The sequence below is a fragment of the Phoca vitulina genome, unplaced genomic scaffold (assembly GCF_004348235.1).
Source record: "Phoca vitulina isolate PV1807 unplaced genomic scaffold, GSC_HSeal_1.0 scaffold49, whole genome shotgun sequence".
Lineage (NCBI taxonomy): Eukaryota > Metazoa > Chordata > Mammalia > Carnivora > Phocidae > Phoca > Phoca vitulina.
The window spans coordinates 4,924,014-4,937,927 of NW_022589752.1; the positions used below are offsets into that span (position 1 = coordinate 4,924,014).

The 13,914-nt window shown below is 41.3% G+C and overlaps 1 protein-coding gene across 1 annotated transcript; it reads right to left on the minus strand.

Annotated features, from left to right (window-relative positions):
• Nucleotides 1-776: 776 nt before the first annotated feature.
• Nucleotides 777-1,073, minus strand: LOC116649667 (60S ribosomal protein L26-like). Its single transcript, XM_032432700.1, has one exon. It carries the CDS (start codon nucleotides 1,071-1,073, stop codon nucleotides 777-779), a length of 297 nt encoding a protein of 98 aa, XP_032288591.1.
• Nucleotides 1,074-13,914: the final 12,841 nt, after the last annotated feature.

Genomic DNA, 13,914 nt, shown 5'->3' on the forward strand with positions numbered 1-13,914 from the left:
TGTGTTGGTGCCAGGGGACATGTGGTTTCCAATGATGGGCCCCAGATTCTAGCCAAAGTCACTGGGCGAATGAAAAGAGTGGATGTGTGTTATCGAAGCCATGTGTTACCAGCAAGCACACAAGTCCTAGAGGGGAATGTTGTAAAATCACAGCCTGTGGGTTAGCAGTTATCCACCGCCTCCCCCATTAAGGATAACTTTGCCTTTCCACCTTATCTAAAGGAGAGTTAACAGGTAGATGACAATGTATTGTCACAGCTCAGCAAACATGGTTTTCCCTACCTCCCAAAGTGTGAAAGAATAGAGACAAAGCATACTCTTAATCCCCTTTCTTTTTCTTCTCTATCCCATTAATCAAATCACTACATCTATAAATCTGATTGAAAAACAATGTTGATCATACTTTATTTCTAATTGGTTACAGACCATAACACTGCCACTTCCTATTTTTTTTTTTAAGGAGGCTCCACACCCAGGGTAGAGCCCAACACAGGGCTTGAACTCATGACCCTGAGATCAAGACCTGAGCTGAGATCAAGAGTCAGACACCTAATTGACTGAGCCACCCAGGCGCCCCTCTGGTATGTATTAATTACAAACAAGTGTCCTTGGTTTAAATAGTATTTTAAAGGTAAACCATTTCTAGGATTCTTAAGGACATTACTCAATTTATCTTTTATTTTATAAATTAGATGATGGTATTCCTATTTCATTCTTACTTTTTACTTTTTTTTTCATTTTAACAGTTTTTATTTAAAGTCACATATAAGATTACTTTATTCCTGCATTTTCTCAATTGTTTCTTCCTTTAATTTGCCCTTTTCCTTTCCTACTTGGTGAGATTTGGCTTTATGTTCAGGACCTTTTGCAGTCTTTGTCCAGTTACAGTCCAGTGCTAACCACCTTGCTAGGATGAATGCCCACATGGACAGGTGTGCTACTCGCCTTCTCTCGCTGTACTTGTTCAATGTAGATGACGTATTTCTTCCTGTAAACCTGGACGACTTCGCCAATTTGCTGACCTTTGTGGTGTCCTTGCACAACCTGTATTCATCATCCTTTCGGATGGGCATGGATCAAATGTTCTAGTTCTGTCTCAGCTCTTTGGAAGACATAGTCTTCCCACAAATGTGGGGAAGTGCATTGAAATGCCTTTTACAGTTCTTGCTATGGTCAGAAATCACAAAGGGATTGAACTTCATTTTGGCTGCTAGCACTTCCTTAATTTTTACTTTATTTCTTTTTTTTTTTAATTTATTTATTTGACAGAGAGAGACACAGCGAGAGAGGGAACACAAGCAGGGGGAGTGGGAGAGGGAGAAGCAGGCTTCCCGCGGAGCAGGGAGCCTGATGAGGGGCTCAATCCCAGGACCCTGGGATCATGACCTGAACCAAAGGCAGACGCTTAACGACTGAGCCACCCAAGAGCCCCAATTTACTTTTTTCCTAAGATTTATTTTTATTTTAGAGACAGAAAGAGAGTGCACATGTACATGAGCAGGAGGAGGGGCAGAGGGAGAGAAGGAGGGAAAGAATCTCAAGCAGACTCCCTGCAGAGCGCGGAGCTCTATGCGGGCCAGGATCTCACGACCCTGAGACCATGACCCTAAGCCCATGACCTGAGCCAAAATCAAGAGTTGGATGCTCAACCAATTGAGCCACCCAGGCCCCCCTTTAATTTTTACTTTTAAATGCAAGTATAAGCTCCCAGTCTTTGGGAGGATTGGATGCATGTAGATTAGGCTCTTGACCTTTTTGACTCTCCTTTCCTGAGATCATTGCTCAAATGGAGCCCACTCTGACAACCTTTTACCGTCCCTACCCCCACAGGGTCAATCCCATAGCATCCTAACAAATCCAGAGTCCAGAGGAAAGGAAAACGGGGAGTGCATTTCTCAGGTATGCATGACTATTTATATAGAGTACGCCTCCATTATTTGTGGTTTGAAAGAAACCAGCTGCAATGTGAAATCCTTCTGTATAATAAACACTGTTAATAACCAACTCCTAGAAATGACTAACTTGTGGAAAGAAGAACAGTTCAGCCAATTAAATACCACCTTCATGACAAATAATAAAGATTGCTTCCCTAAAGAAAACATCCACATTTCAAGTAGTTTAATAGGATAGAATTTTAAAAGAACACTTTTTGAACAAATAATGGGAGAGAAAAAATGTCTAGTAGACAAGAGCGTTCTCTACGGGTATAACATTCAGTTGATCATAAGCTGAATACATTTCATTTACTTTTCACAGGGTTCTTTCATAGGATTGCTAGGTCAGTAAGACTGCTTTCCTTTCTCAAATTACAGCAATAATGCCAAGCTTTAGTGTCCTATTACATACTATACATTTTTGTTGCTAAATTACATAAGAAATGTTGATATTTTTCTTACTCTCCTGTTCATCATCTTGGGCCTCTTCTCTCTTTCCCAGCCTCACGCCTTTTCTTGATAGAAGCCCTGGTTTATATAAAAACTGCCAGCTCGCTGCCTAATTTTACAAAGGAGAAAACAAGAAACTTAATTAGAAATAAAATAAACTCTAAATGGCTCTCATTAGAGCTTTCCTTCTTTAACATAAAAGGACATAGGCTAATCACTTCATTTCTCTTGAATTTTCTATCTTTTTACAAAAGAGTGTTTTTCTGTACCTCCTCTTCTCATTTCACAGGAAATGTCTCCACACAAAGATTATATTTTCTATCAGTTGGTCTGCCTTGATTGGGTTCAACCCAGGTGGGTGGCTTTTTCTTTTTTTTTTTGCAGAAGTTCAAATTGAGTACTGGCTTCTCTCGCACAGAAACCACAAGTCTCAGTTTCTCCTAAGTTGAGGCAAAATGATTCTCCCCATCTTATCAGTGTTTTTCTGACAAACTTAGTATTTCGTGATCTTTCTGTTTCATAAACTTGACCATGCTAGTTATCATGAACCCACTGAATTGGCCAAAGCCTACCGGTATTACCTATATTTGTCACGACGTAATTTCTGCCAAGAAGCTACTGTGTTCAGGGATATCTTAAACAGATGAATGGAACCTTTTATTTTTAACAGGTGCTCCTCTCTGTTACTAGTGGAAACAGTTTTAAGACCCATATGAGTTTCCATGCTTGGCCCAGATTCATCCCAACAGTGTCATCCATTGGTGAGCCCCAAATGCCTGATCCTAGAATCTTTCCCAATTCAGTGGGAATAATATGATTAGGGCGCCTGCTCCAAAATACCTCCTGCAGGAACCTTCCAAAATCTCTCTGGAGAAGGCATTTGGAGAAATTCTAAGACACTAGTGTGGGAGAACTCCTTAACCCTAGACCAGACATGACAACCTCAGTTCAGATCCTGGTTTTACCACTTATAACTGTGTGACTTTGGACACGTTACTTAACCTCTCTGTGCCTCAGTTTCTTCGTGGACTAGTTATTCACTGTCCTTTTGCCCCATACTGAGCCCCATGGCGACTGACACTTCAAGTCTATATCACCGAGACTCCCTTGATGTCAGGCTTCTAGTTGTTTCAGTCAAAGGGAAATTGGAAGGTGGGAGGGGGTATTAGAGTATTTGTTCCTCCAATACCTCACTAACCCCCGAGCTGTTCTCTTCACCTGCCACCCCCACCTCCACACCCTGGGGCTCTGGCCACATCCCTCCATGACTGCAGATGGTTTCTTAGAGCAGCTCTTCCGAGGATAGCTCTTCAGGCTCTGGTTACACCATTTCCTTGCTTGCCCTTTCAGCCTGTGAGTGGGAACAGCTTCCAACTGCAGCTAGTTTGCTGGGTGCCTCAATATCCCTGATCGATTCCCTTAAATCTGCCTACACATCTGCAAATAGTTTCTTCTTTAACTTCTCTTCAGAATTCCACCTGTGCGTGCCTCCTCTTTCTTGCTGGAGCCTTGACTAACACATCTTATAGGACTGTTCTAAGGATTAAATAAATTACTACATATAAAGGACTTAGAACAGCACAGGGAGCAGATTCAAGGCTATATATCAGCTGTTGTTACCACTAAGGCCACCTTGTCTTCCTTTCTTGTCAGTCCTGGGAGACACACCACTCAGGTTGCCAAAACAGGTGGGAGTCCTTGCTCTAGAAAGCCTCGGGCATCTGGAGGTCCTTCACCAACTTCCCTCCAAGAGGACATTAGCACGGGCCTGGGTGGGAAAGCTAGAATGAAACTGGCTCAGGTACAGATGGGAAAATCAACAGGCAGGGGCAGGGGAGGAGCCCGGGGAGCATCAGAGGGTCTGAACACGTAAACTCAGTAATTCTGGCAAGACCTGGGCTCCAGCAATTGAAAGAAGAGTCTTTGTTTGAGAGGATACTTTGAGGGTAGGGGCAGAGAGCGGAGGAGGATCAAATGTCTAAGACAAACTTCATGTACCGCACAATTTGGCCAAGGGCCAACTGTTTTCCAAGTTTCTGAAGACCAGGTGGAGTTGTGTTTGGGACTAACAGGATCTTATCTAAAAGCCTGCCAGCTGGCAGAGATCATGCTCACATATTTATACCGGTGAAATCTAGTTCAGGCAGGAACTGAGACCATTCTTTATTAACAGGACTACCTAGAGGATTAAGAAGCTGTTTACAGCAGGGGCTGACATACAGGCATTCAGGACAGCCTGACAAGATTCAAAATGAGCTCTGCCGCGTTCTAATTGTACAGCACTGGGCAAAGTCCCTCAGGCTTGCTAAGCTGCAAATTTTTAGTCTGTAAAACTGTTAGTAACAGATCCTACCCTGAAAGTCGTTAGGAGAACGAAATCAGGAAATTTCGATGCAGTGTTTTACGTAGCACCTGACACATATTCAGTGCTCAAAAATGTTTGCCCTTCTAACTGTCATCGTCTGGGTGGTCCCCATCATGGTTCTTAACGGGCAACTGGTAAAAATCTTGCAGGCACAAGTTCATGAAAGAGTAACCGAGCTTATAAGGTATCATAAAAGAAATGCAATTATACTATAAGATGGTATTAAATCAACCAGTTTACTTTTTCTCCTTTTGTCACAATAACAGATGCACAAAATCCAGACCCAGGAAAACTGCACTTGTTAGCTAAACCTCCTGATGTATCTGCTCCTTAGAATAGTGATTTAAAAGTCAGGTTCTAGAATCAGACCAATCTGAGTTCAAATCCCAGCTCTGGGATTAAGAGCTGTTGAGACCTTAAGAGCTTAAGAGCTGTTTGACTTTTGGGTAACTTACTTTACCTCATTAAGCTTCAATTTTCTCATCTATAAAATGGAAGAAGTGATAGTTCCTACCTCCTAGAATAGTTATGAATATTGAGATGATGCATGCAAACCTCTCATTAGTTTACTTCCAACAGAAGAAAGTTGTGAGAGTTCAAATGGTAAGTAAAGCAGAAGACATCCCTAAGAACATTTGGGAGATCTTACAATAAAAAAATTATGCCATATTGGGGATTGACTAGAAAGAGTCATGAAGGTGATTTTTGGGGGTGATGAAAATGTTAAATTCTTGTCTTGGGTGGTAGTTGAATGGGTGTATAGAATTGCCAAACTCATTGAATTGAATACTTAAGATTTGTTCATTTTATTGTATGAAAATTATACTTCAATAAAATAAAAAGAACAGTTATGAATTCTGCTCTGCACCTAAGATTTTATCCCATCCAACTCTTTATGTGAAGCTGGGAAAATATCACTGACAACATCCATTTAGAGAAGAGGTGAGGGGGATGCTGTTGCCCACATTGTGCACAATCAAAGGCTCTCTGTCATCACAAGTACTACTACTGCTCAAAGTTCATTTACTAGAAATGAGTACGGCAGTAGAAGACCCTTGAGTATTGTTCATTAGATCCATCAGAGTATGAATCCATGAGAGTATGAGAGGCTTACCTGCACTGATCTTATTTAGGGCTTATATCTATTAATCTATTACTAACTAGATAAATGGCTAGGGCAGAGTCACACCTGTTACCCAACAGGTGTTTGTACATTTTGCAAAAGGTTTATTAACAGTGGCTGTAGTCTTGCTATTACAGGAGTGAGGCATGCATACCCAATGAAAGAAAGTATGAACACATGGATGAATGAATGAACAAACAAGTATTTATTAAGTGACTATCATGCATCATCTTGATTATTTAATGTAATTTAAAAAAAATTTTTAGAGGTTTATTTGAGAGAGAGTGCGCATGCACACACACACACACAAGCAGGGGCGGGTGGTGGGGGGGGAGGAAAGGGAGAGAGAAACTCTAGCATATTCCCTGCTGAGTGCGGAGCCAAGGGCCACCCCTCCACCCCCCAAACCTTGATCCCATGACCCTGAGATCATGACCCAAGCCAAAACCAAGAGTCTCAAGAGCCCGACGCCCAACCAACTCAGCCACCCAGGCGCCCCTAAGGTAATTTAAATCTTATTAAAAACTTGTTAAATGGAGTTATTATTCCCACTTTACAAATGAGAAAAGCCAGGCTTAGAAGGCGAAGTGATTAGCCTAGGTGGGGTTCCACAGTCAGATCATAGCAGAGATGAAAACCATATAAGCTGATTATATCCTAAATAATTTCCATTTGTTACAGTAATATTTTTTCTTAGGAGCTCCTATGTATTTTATTAGATCTTGTATGCATCATTTAGCATGCATCAAAATATTTAGTCTTTCTTTCAGATGCCATTCCAGCTACCTCTCTTTAGGGAATTGATCAGTAGAAAGCTATGAGGTAGGATACACTTACGAAGTATTAGTCAATATTTTCCCCTAAAATTTTCTACTACTTCTTCATTCTTACCCTCCTTCAAACAGCAGATAGGTTATTCTGAGTTCTGTTACCCCCAGGTAGACTAGGTTAACAGAAAGCAGAGGAAAAAAATGAACTTCTTTTGGCATTTAAGTCTTCAAAGTTCAGGCCCCAAGGGGAATGGGAAATAAGGAAGGCATACATAAGATGTAGAAGTTTACTTGGTAATTTAGAGAACGAGTTCCCACCCAAGACTACACAAAGATTTCCCAGGTGTGGGGGAAGGAGATGTGTTAGAAAGAAGTCAGAACATAGATGCTAATGTAGCCTCTGAGCAGGGGCTGTCCCTTCTTCTTCTCCCCATTCAAGAGTCAGATAGGAAGAGGGGATTACCGAAGCTCCAGATGGGTTTGTGGATTCTCAGATCAAAGGGAAAGAGCAAGAATGGCCTCAAAGAGAAATGACTCTGGGGTGTGGCCAACAGATAGATATGAGGGGGTAGTCCCTGTGGGAGCCACAGTGGCAGGAGGTATTATGTTTCCGGGTTGGCTGTCACAGTGGATTCCAGCATGGACTGATGACAGCCAGAGACCAGACTCAAACCCTACATCCCCCATGCCCCGCCTCTTGTCACTTGGAACATGCTTCCGAAATTAGAGGCAACTCTGGGAAGCGTGGGAGGAAATCACCAATTTAGCCCAATTTAGCAGAGATCAATTTTTGCTGCATTGGAGGAATGAGGGCTCAAAACAGAAATTAGGTTATAAAAAGATAAACGTAGATTTCTTGTACAGTGAAGTTTGTGGACTGGCATTTTGCTACAGTTGTGTTATAGATGTGATAGAGTCATACCTCAGATCGGATGGAGAAGGGAATGGTACTTGGAGCTTGCAAATAGAAATCTAGGGGGAAAAAGAAATTCCTTTAAGACAAATGTTCCTTTCAACTTGGCCCGTGTTTAATGCTATCATGTTTACTGAGGTCATCCTATTTGTATAGTGTCAAGTTTATTTTTCCTTGAAACATCCTGGACCTTATTCTTCATAAGTTATGTGACCTTCTGCTCACACCCTTTGGAGTCTCTGATCACACTAAGCTTTTGTCCTGGAACTTGTTTATTTTGAAGCAGAAGTTTTTAAGGTGAGAGTCACTTATTGGTTGAATTCTTTGCAAAAATCCTCCTGTCCAACATGAACTAGAATATTCTTTTCAGTGCGCTACACTCCGTGGCAGGGATTTGCACTTACTTATGCAACCTCTAGTTTCCCATACATCACCTGTCCGGGGATAACCCAGGGATGACCATCCAGATAAGGCAAAAACAAATTGGGGGAGGGGAGGTGACCACCAAGATGATTTCCTTGAAAAAAAAAATTGTCATTTGAACCTCTGGAGACTCAATAGCTCAACCCGACAGCTGGATGGGTGGGAGGCAAAGGGGTAATGGAGGTAAAGAAACCTGTTACAAGGCTAGTTCAGTGGTCTAGGAAATAAGTAATGGGGTTTTGGACTCAGATGGTAATGTTGAGACATACTTGATTTAAGAATATACTATATTTGGAAAGTAAGAACCAATAGGACTTGGATATAGGATATGAGATGCAGAAAAAGGTAAGGTTTGATTCCTGTGCAAGCCTGGATACTTACCTGGAATTTCCCATGGCTGGACAAAATGTGCCTGAGGGTAAGTTTAAAAACTGGAACTGACCAACTAGAAACCAAACAGGGAAAAAAAAAAAGGAATTGTGAATGAATATCTTTTTAACTTAGTGAAAATTGAACCTGTCATGGAATCAACAACAAATAAAAACCTTGGGGTGCCTGGCTGGCTCAGTGGGTAGAACGTGCAACTCTTGATCTCGGGATCACGGGTTCAAGCCCCACTTTGGGCATAGATATGATTTACTTAAAAAAAAAAAAAAAAAAGGCAATAAAAACCTCAGTCTAATCAAGCTATTTAACCCACCGATAAAGATCTGCATAAAGTTGCATCTTATTCAAAAGCTACATGCAAAACCAAGGTCCCCAAATTAATGCTGAAAAGCCAATTGGTTTTCCTACTCCATGAGGAGCCTTCAAAATGCAGTCACCTGACTACTATAAGCGAGGTCCCCCTGCTGGTAATTAGGAAAATTACCTTTGGGCAAATGCATGCTGCATGATAGGTGTTAATTTTGCCCTAAGCAAAATATCTGAGGTAGGCCAAGTATCTTCTCTCATGCTATATCCCTCCTTTCTCCTGATGTCTGACTCACTCCCACCAACACCAACTATCACCAGCACCCAGAGTTCCCACACAACATCCCATCTACAGCCTGTATCCTAACATCTAATTTTCCTAGGACTCAGGAAAACCCTCTTTTGTGTCCCACTTGTTAACACAACTTATCTTTGTGACCTGACAATGGGAAGCAAAGGGCCAGGTGTTTGAAAGTCTCTCAGTGTAATGATTTTTAGTTAAATACAGACTTTTTTTTCTCAGTAAGAGAAAATAAGTAAAAATTTCAGATACAACTAGCCATGAGAAAGGCACACAGAGCAGAAGAATGTGGTTGAAGATATGAAAATATAAAGATTTCTCATCATGCCAGGCTATCCTGGCAAGCATCGTGCCCATAATACTCCTTAATGAGGCTTTCCCACTCCCACACCCCTCCTTCACCTGCTCCCCCTCAGGGAGAATTGGTGGTTGCCCTGATCTCCTGATTGAAGAAAACAATGCATGGTGAGTGCGCCAGATGGCCAGGGCCCAAGAGAAAATATGGCAGCCTTGCTTTTTCAGGAAAGTGCAAAAGAAAGCTTGCAAGCCCCAAGTCAGGCTTTCACTACAAACAATAGAGGAGAGGTCAAAGGTTATTTCCTACCACAGTCACCAGGGAGACAGTCGCCAAAATACTTATCAAGCTCTGCTTTTGTGCCCAGAGCTCACGCGGATAGAACACAGAGAAGCGCAGGTGTTGACAAGCAGCAGGAACCAAATTACAAGGTGCATATAAAGGGAGCGCTGGTGCAGGAAGCCAGCACTGGGGTTTGGCTTCTGAAGGAGATAAAAATGGTCTTAATGCCCCTATTGAAAGTGCTAAGCTTTATTTAACTATTATTCCTAAGACAGCTCCCAACACTTTGAGTGCTACAGCCATTCCTGTTCCACCAAGATGGAAAATATTCTTTTTTTTAAAATCAGAACTTTTTCTTTTTTTTTTTTAAGATTTTATTTATCTGACAGAGAGAGACACCGCGAGAGAGGGAACACAAGCAGGGGGAGTGGGAGAGGGAGAAGCAGGCTTCCCGTGGAGCAGAGAGCCCGATGCGGGGCTCGATCCCAGGACCCTGGGATCATGACCTGAGCCGAAGGCAGACGTTTAATGACTGAGCCACCCAGGCGCCCCAGAGCTTTATTTTCAAAGCAGTTTTAGGTTCACAGCAAAATTGGGAGGAAGGTACAGATTTCCCATATACTCCCTGCCCCCACACGCGCATAGGGTCCCCCATTACAACATCCCCCACCAGAATGATGCATTTGTTACATTGGTGAACCAACACTGACATGTCACCATCACCCAAAGTCCCTAGTTTACATTAGGGTTCACTCTTGATGTTGTACCTTCTATGTGTTTGGACAAATGTATAATGACATGTGTTCATCATTATAATATCATACAGGTTTTTTCACTGTCCTAAAAAATATTCTTTTTTTAAAAGATTATTTACTTATTTGAGAGAGTGCGTGCGCCTGCCTGCGAGCAGGGGGAGGGGCAGAGGGGGAAGGGCAGAGGGACAGGCAGAGAGAATCTCAAGCAGACTCCCCACTGAGCACAGAGCCTGGCCCGGCCTGGGGCTCTATTTCAGGACCCTGAGATCATGACCAGAGCTGAAACCAAGAGTCAGACACTCAACCCACTGAGCCACCCAAGCGCCCTAAAAATAATCTTTACATAAGGAATTTATTTTTAAAATAAGACTGTTTTTTTTAACATGGAAATATACCAAAATTTGATTCCTTAGTTCCAAACTAAAAATTTTCTTCACTTCCTTTTCCCACTCTTGTCTAAGAGTTACATATGTCAGACAAATGTACCAATGTTTCACTGATTCAGCAGGCTTTCTTGATATATTTAAAACTTCTTTGAAAGGTCAAAAAGGGTCAAATGATCATAGTATTTTCATCATTCTTTGCTCCCTTTCCCATCCTGCCCTCCCCCACCCTCCATATCTCTTTTATGTTAGGGACATGATTTCTAGCATACCATTTTATATGCTCTGTTGTGACAAGTATTACAATTTTGACTGAAAATCTCAATGTGGAACCAGTAAATGGACATAGAGATGGTCTAGGTAGCAGTTTCTACCATCCTCTCCAGGCCCTCATTCAACTCTAATAATGGAATTGTCTCTTTTTGTCTGTCCCCCACCGGGGGGGGACACTATTTTGCTCACTATTGTATTCCTAGCACTTAGAACAATGCCAGACCACAGTGGGAACTCATTAATGGAACAAGCTGCTATTTGAGTTTTTTTTTTTTAAGTACAGTTGACACACACTGTTACATTAGTTTCAGGTGTACAACATAGTGATTGGACAAGTTTATAGTTATGCTGTGGTCACCACAAGTGTAGCTACCCTCTGTCCTGATACATTGTTATTACAATATCATTGGCTATATTCCTTATGCTGTGCCTCTTATTCCTATGACTTTTTCATTCCACACCTGGAAGCCTGTCTCTCCCACTCCCCTTCACCCATTTTGCTGTTTGTGAGATTTATGCACACACATTCTGAACTGCTTGACTGTCTCTCTTTGACCAGCATTCTAAATTGCCTGATCAGGACCTAGGGTGAGGGGGGGGAGTGGGGGCAGTGGTGCCATCATTGGCCGTGAGCTACTCGCCCTCTAGTGAGGAGCACACTCAGCTACTGCTTTCCCAGAGATGATGGAAGTTTCTATTAGCAGCCTTCAGTGAATCAAAGACATGAAACATTTTTATGCCAGAAGAAATCTTGATCTACATTGACTACAAAAAGCAGCAGCTGAGTATAGGACTTCCTTCTTTTCATTGGTTTGGTGGAACTCTTACTACAGCAGGTTTCATTGTGTTCCTTGGAGGAAGAAACAGGGATATAGTCATCTGTCTTTCTCAGGCACATGATGTTTACCATCTTGCTATTGGCATTAAGGGTAGTTTATTCACATGAATTTCCTAAGTGAACTATTTTCTAGATATGTTCTCAGAAAACATTGCCCTGTTTCTGACCACAGGGCAACTAATCAAGTCGAAAGAAAAATAAAAGAAGGCAAAGAGGAATGTTTTCTCTGGGTGTCCGCACAGCACACTTGGCTACATCCATCAGTGGGAATTTATACCTTCCTTCCTATCCGGTATCAGCTATGAACAGCTATTCCCAGAGTAGATCCTGCACTTAAATCAATATAACTTGTTCATTAACATTAAGTTATTATGAGAAATTTCATCCAAGTCTCTTTTAAAACTCACATTTCACATTTCAAAGTCAGCAGTGCAGATCTTAAGTATAGTGAAACCTCAAAGCTGGTGAGTATCATGTTCTATGTGCCATAGATGTCACGGAGGTAGAACTACAGTCTCATTTACTTTGTAATAAATTCTCATTTACTCATTCTTGCTAAGCTTGGTCCAAATTGTGGGGCATTTTAGTCATTGGGATCCTTGTGCTAAAAAAGCAATGCTGCTGACAAAAATTAATTGCATCAACTTGGAATTTTGTAAGACTATACCATATCCAGACTATTCCATATGGCAGATTAGATGTTCTAAATGACTCTCCCAATAAGACAAATAAAGGATAAAAATATCTTTTTAAACTCCTGAGATAGCAGGAAAGTAAGAAATATTCAGACCTTCAAACCAAGTAAAAGCGCTCTCTGACAGGAAGTAATGGCCTGACTCTCACCGGGATTTCCAGCCTGAACTCTTCTGGCCACTGTGATCCAAAACGACAAAAAAACCCAAAAAACAAAAAACCAAACTTAAGCTGAAATTTTTATTCAAAGTAGTGATATTGTCCCTTAGATGTCTGGCAAAAGAAAATAAAATCCAGGCCTCAAAATTTTGCATAGATAAAGATCCAAGAAAAAGGAATAACTGTGTTGAATCACATAAAACACAAGGAAGCAAGGCACCATGAATAAGAGATGGCAGGAACAACAGGGAGAAAATGACCCCAAAAGCCTTCTGATGTTGCGGCTATTAGACACAGAATATGAAATAATTATATCTAATATGTTTAAAGGAATAAAAGTGAAAATTCAAAATATGGATAAAGAACATGAGACACTTGGGGTGCCTGGGTGGCTCAGGCGTTAGGCGTCCGCCTTCAGCTCGGGTCATGGTCCCAGGGTCCTGGGATCGAGCCCCCCATCAGGCTCCCTGCTTGGCGGGAAGCCTGCTTCTCCCTCCCCCAATCCCCCTGCTTGTGTTCCCTCTCGCTGTGTCTCTTTCTGTCAAATAAATAAAATCTTAAAAAAAAAAAAAAAGAACATGAGACACTAGAGATGAATGAAAAGATTTTTAAAGGAAGCAAATAGAATTTCTAGAAGTCAAAAACTGAATCGATAAAAATATCAGTGGACAATGGAGTAATCGCAGATTAGCTATACCTGAAGAGACAAGTTGAGAACTGGAAGAAAGATACAAAGAAATTCAGAATATATCCCAGAGATGCAAAATTTGAAATAGAAATGTGAAAGATATAGGATGTAAAGAGGTCTAATTATCATTCCAGGATGAGGTAATAGAATGGGTAAGAAATAGTATTTGTCAGGATAATAGCTGGGAATTTCCCAGAATTGTGAAAAGACATAGATCTAGGAAAACCAAACTGAATCAAACTAAAAAGGCAAAATGAGAGAGAGAGAAAAAAAAAATCTATACCTAGTTAGAGCTGCAAACACTGAAAGATAAAAAGACTCCAAAAGCATGCAGAGAGAAGGCACATTACCCACGATGGAATAATAATCACACACGATGAAATAACAATTAGGACAACACCTGACTTTTCAACTGCAATGATGGAAGCCAGAAGATAGTGGAATAATATCTTCAATCAGCTGTGATAAAACAGCTGTCAATCTGTTAGTCTGTACCCTTTAAGAACTAGGGGGGAACGGGAATAATTTCCAGACAATAAAAACTGAAAGGTCTTACTACCAAAAGAACTCATGGAA

What these genes read in the sequence shown, in the direction of transcription:
- LOC116649667 (XM_032432700.1), bottom strand. Translation starts at nt 1,073, where the DNA reads ATGCCCATCCGAAAGGATGATGAATACAGGTTGTGCAAGGACACCACA.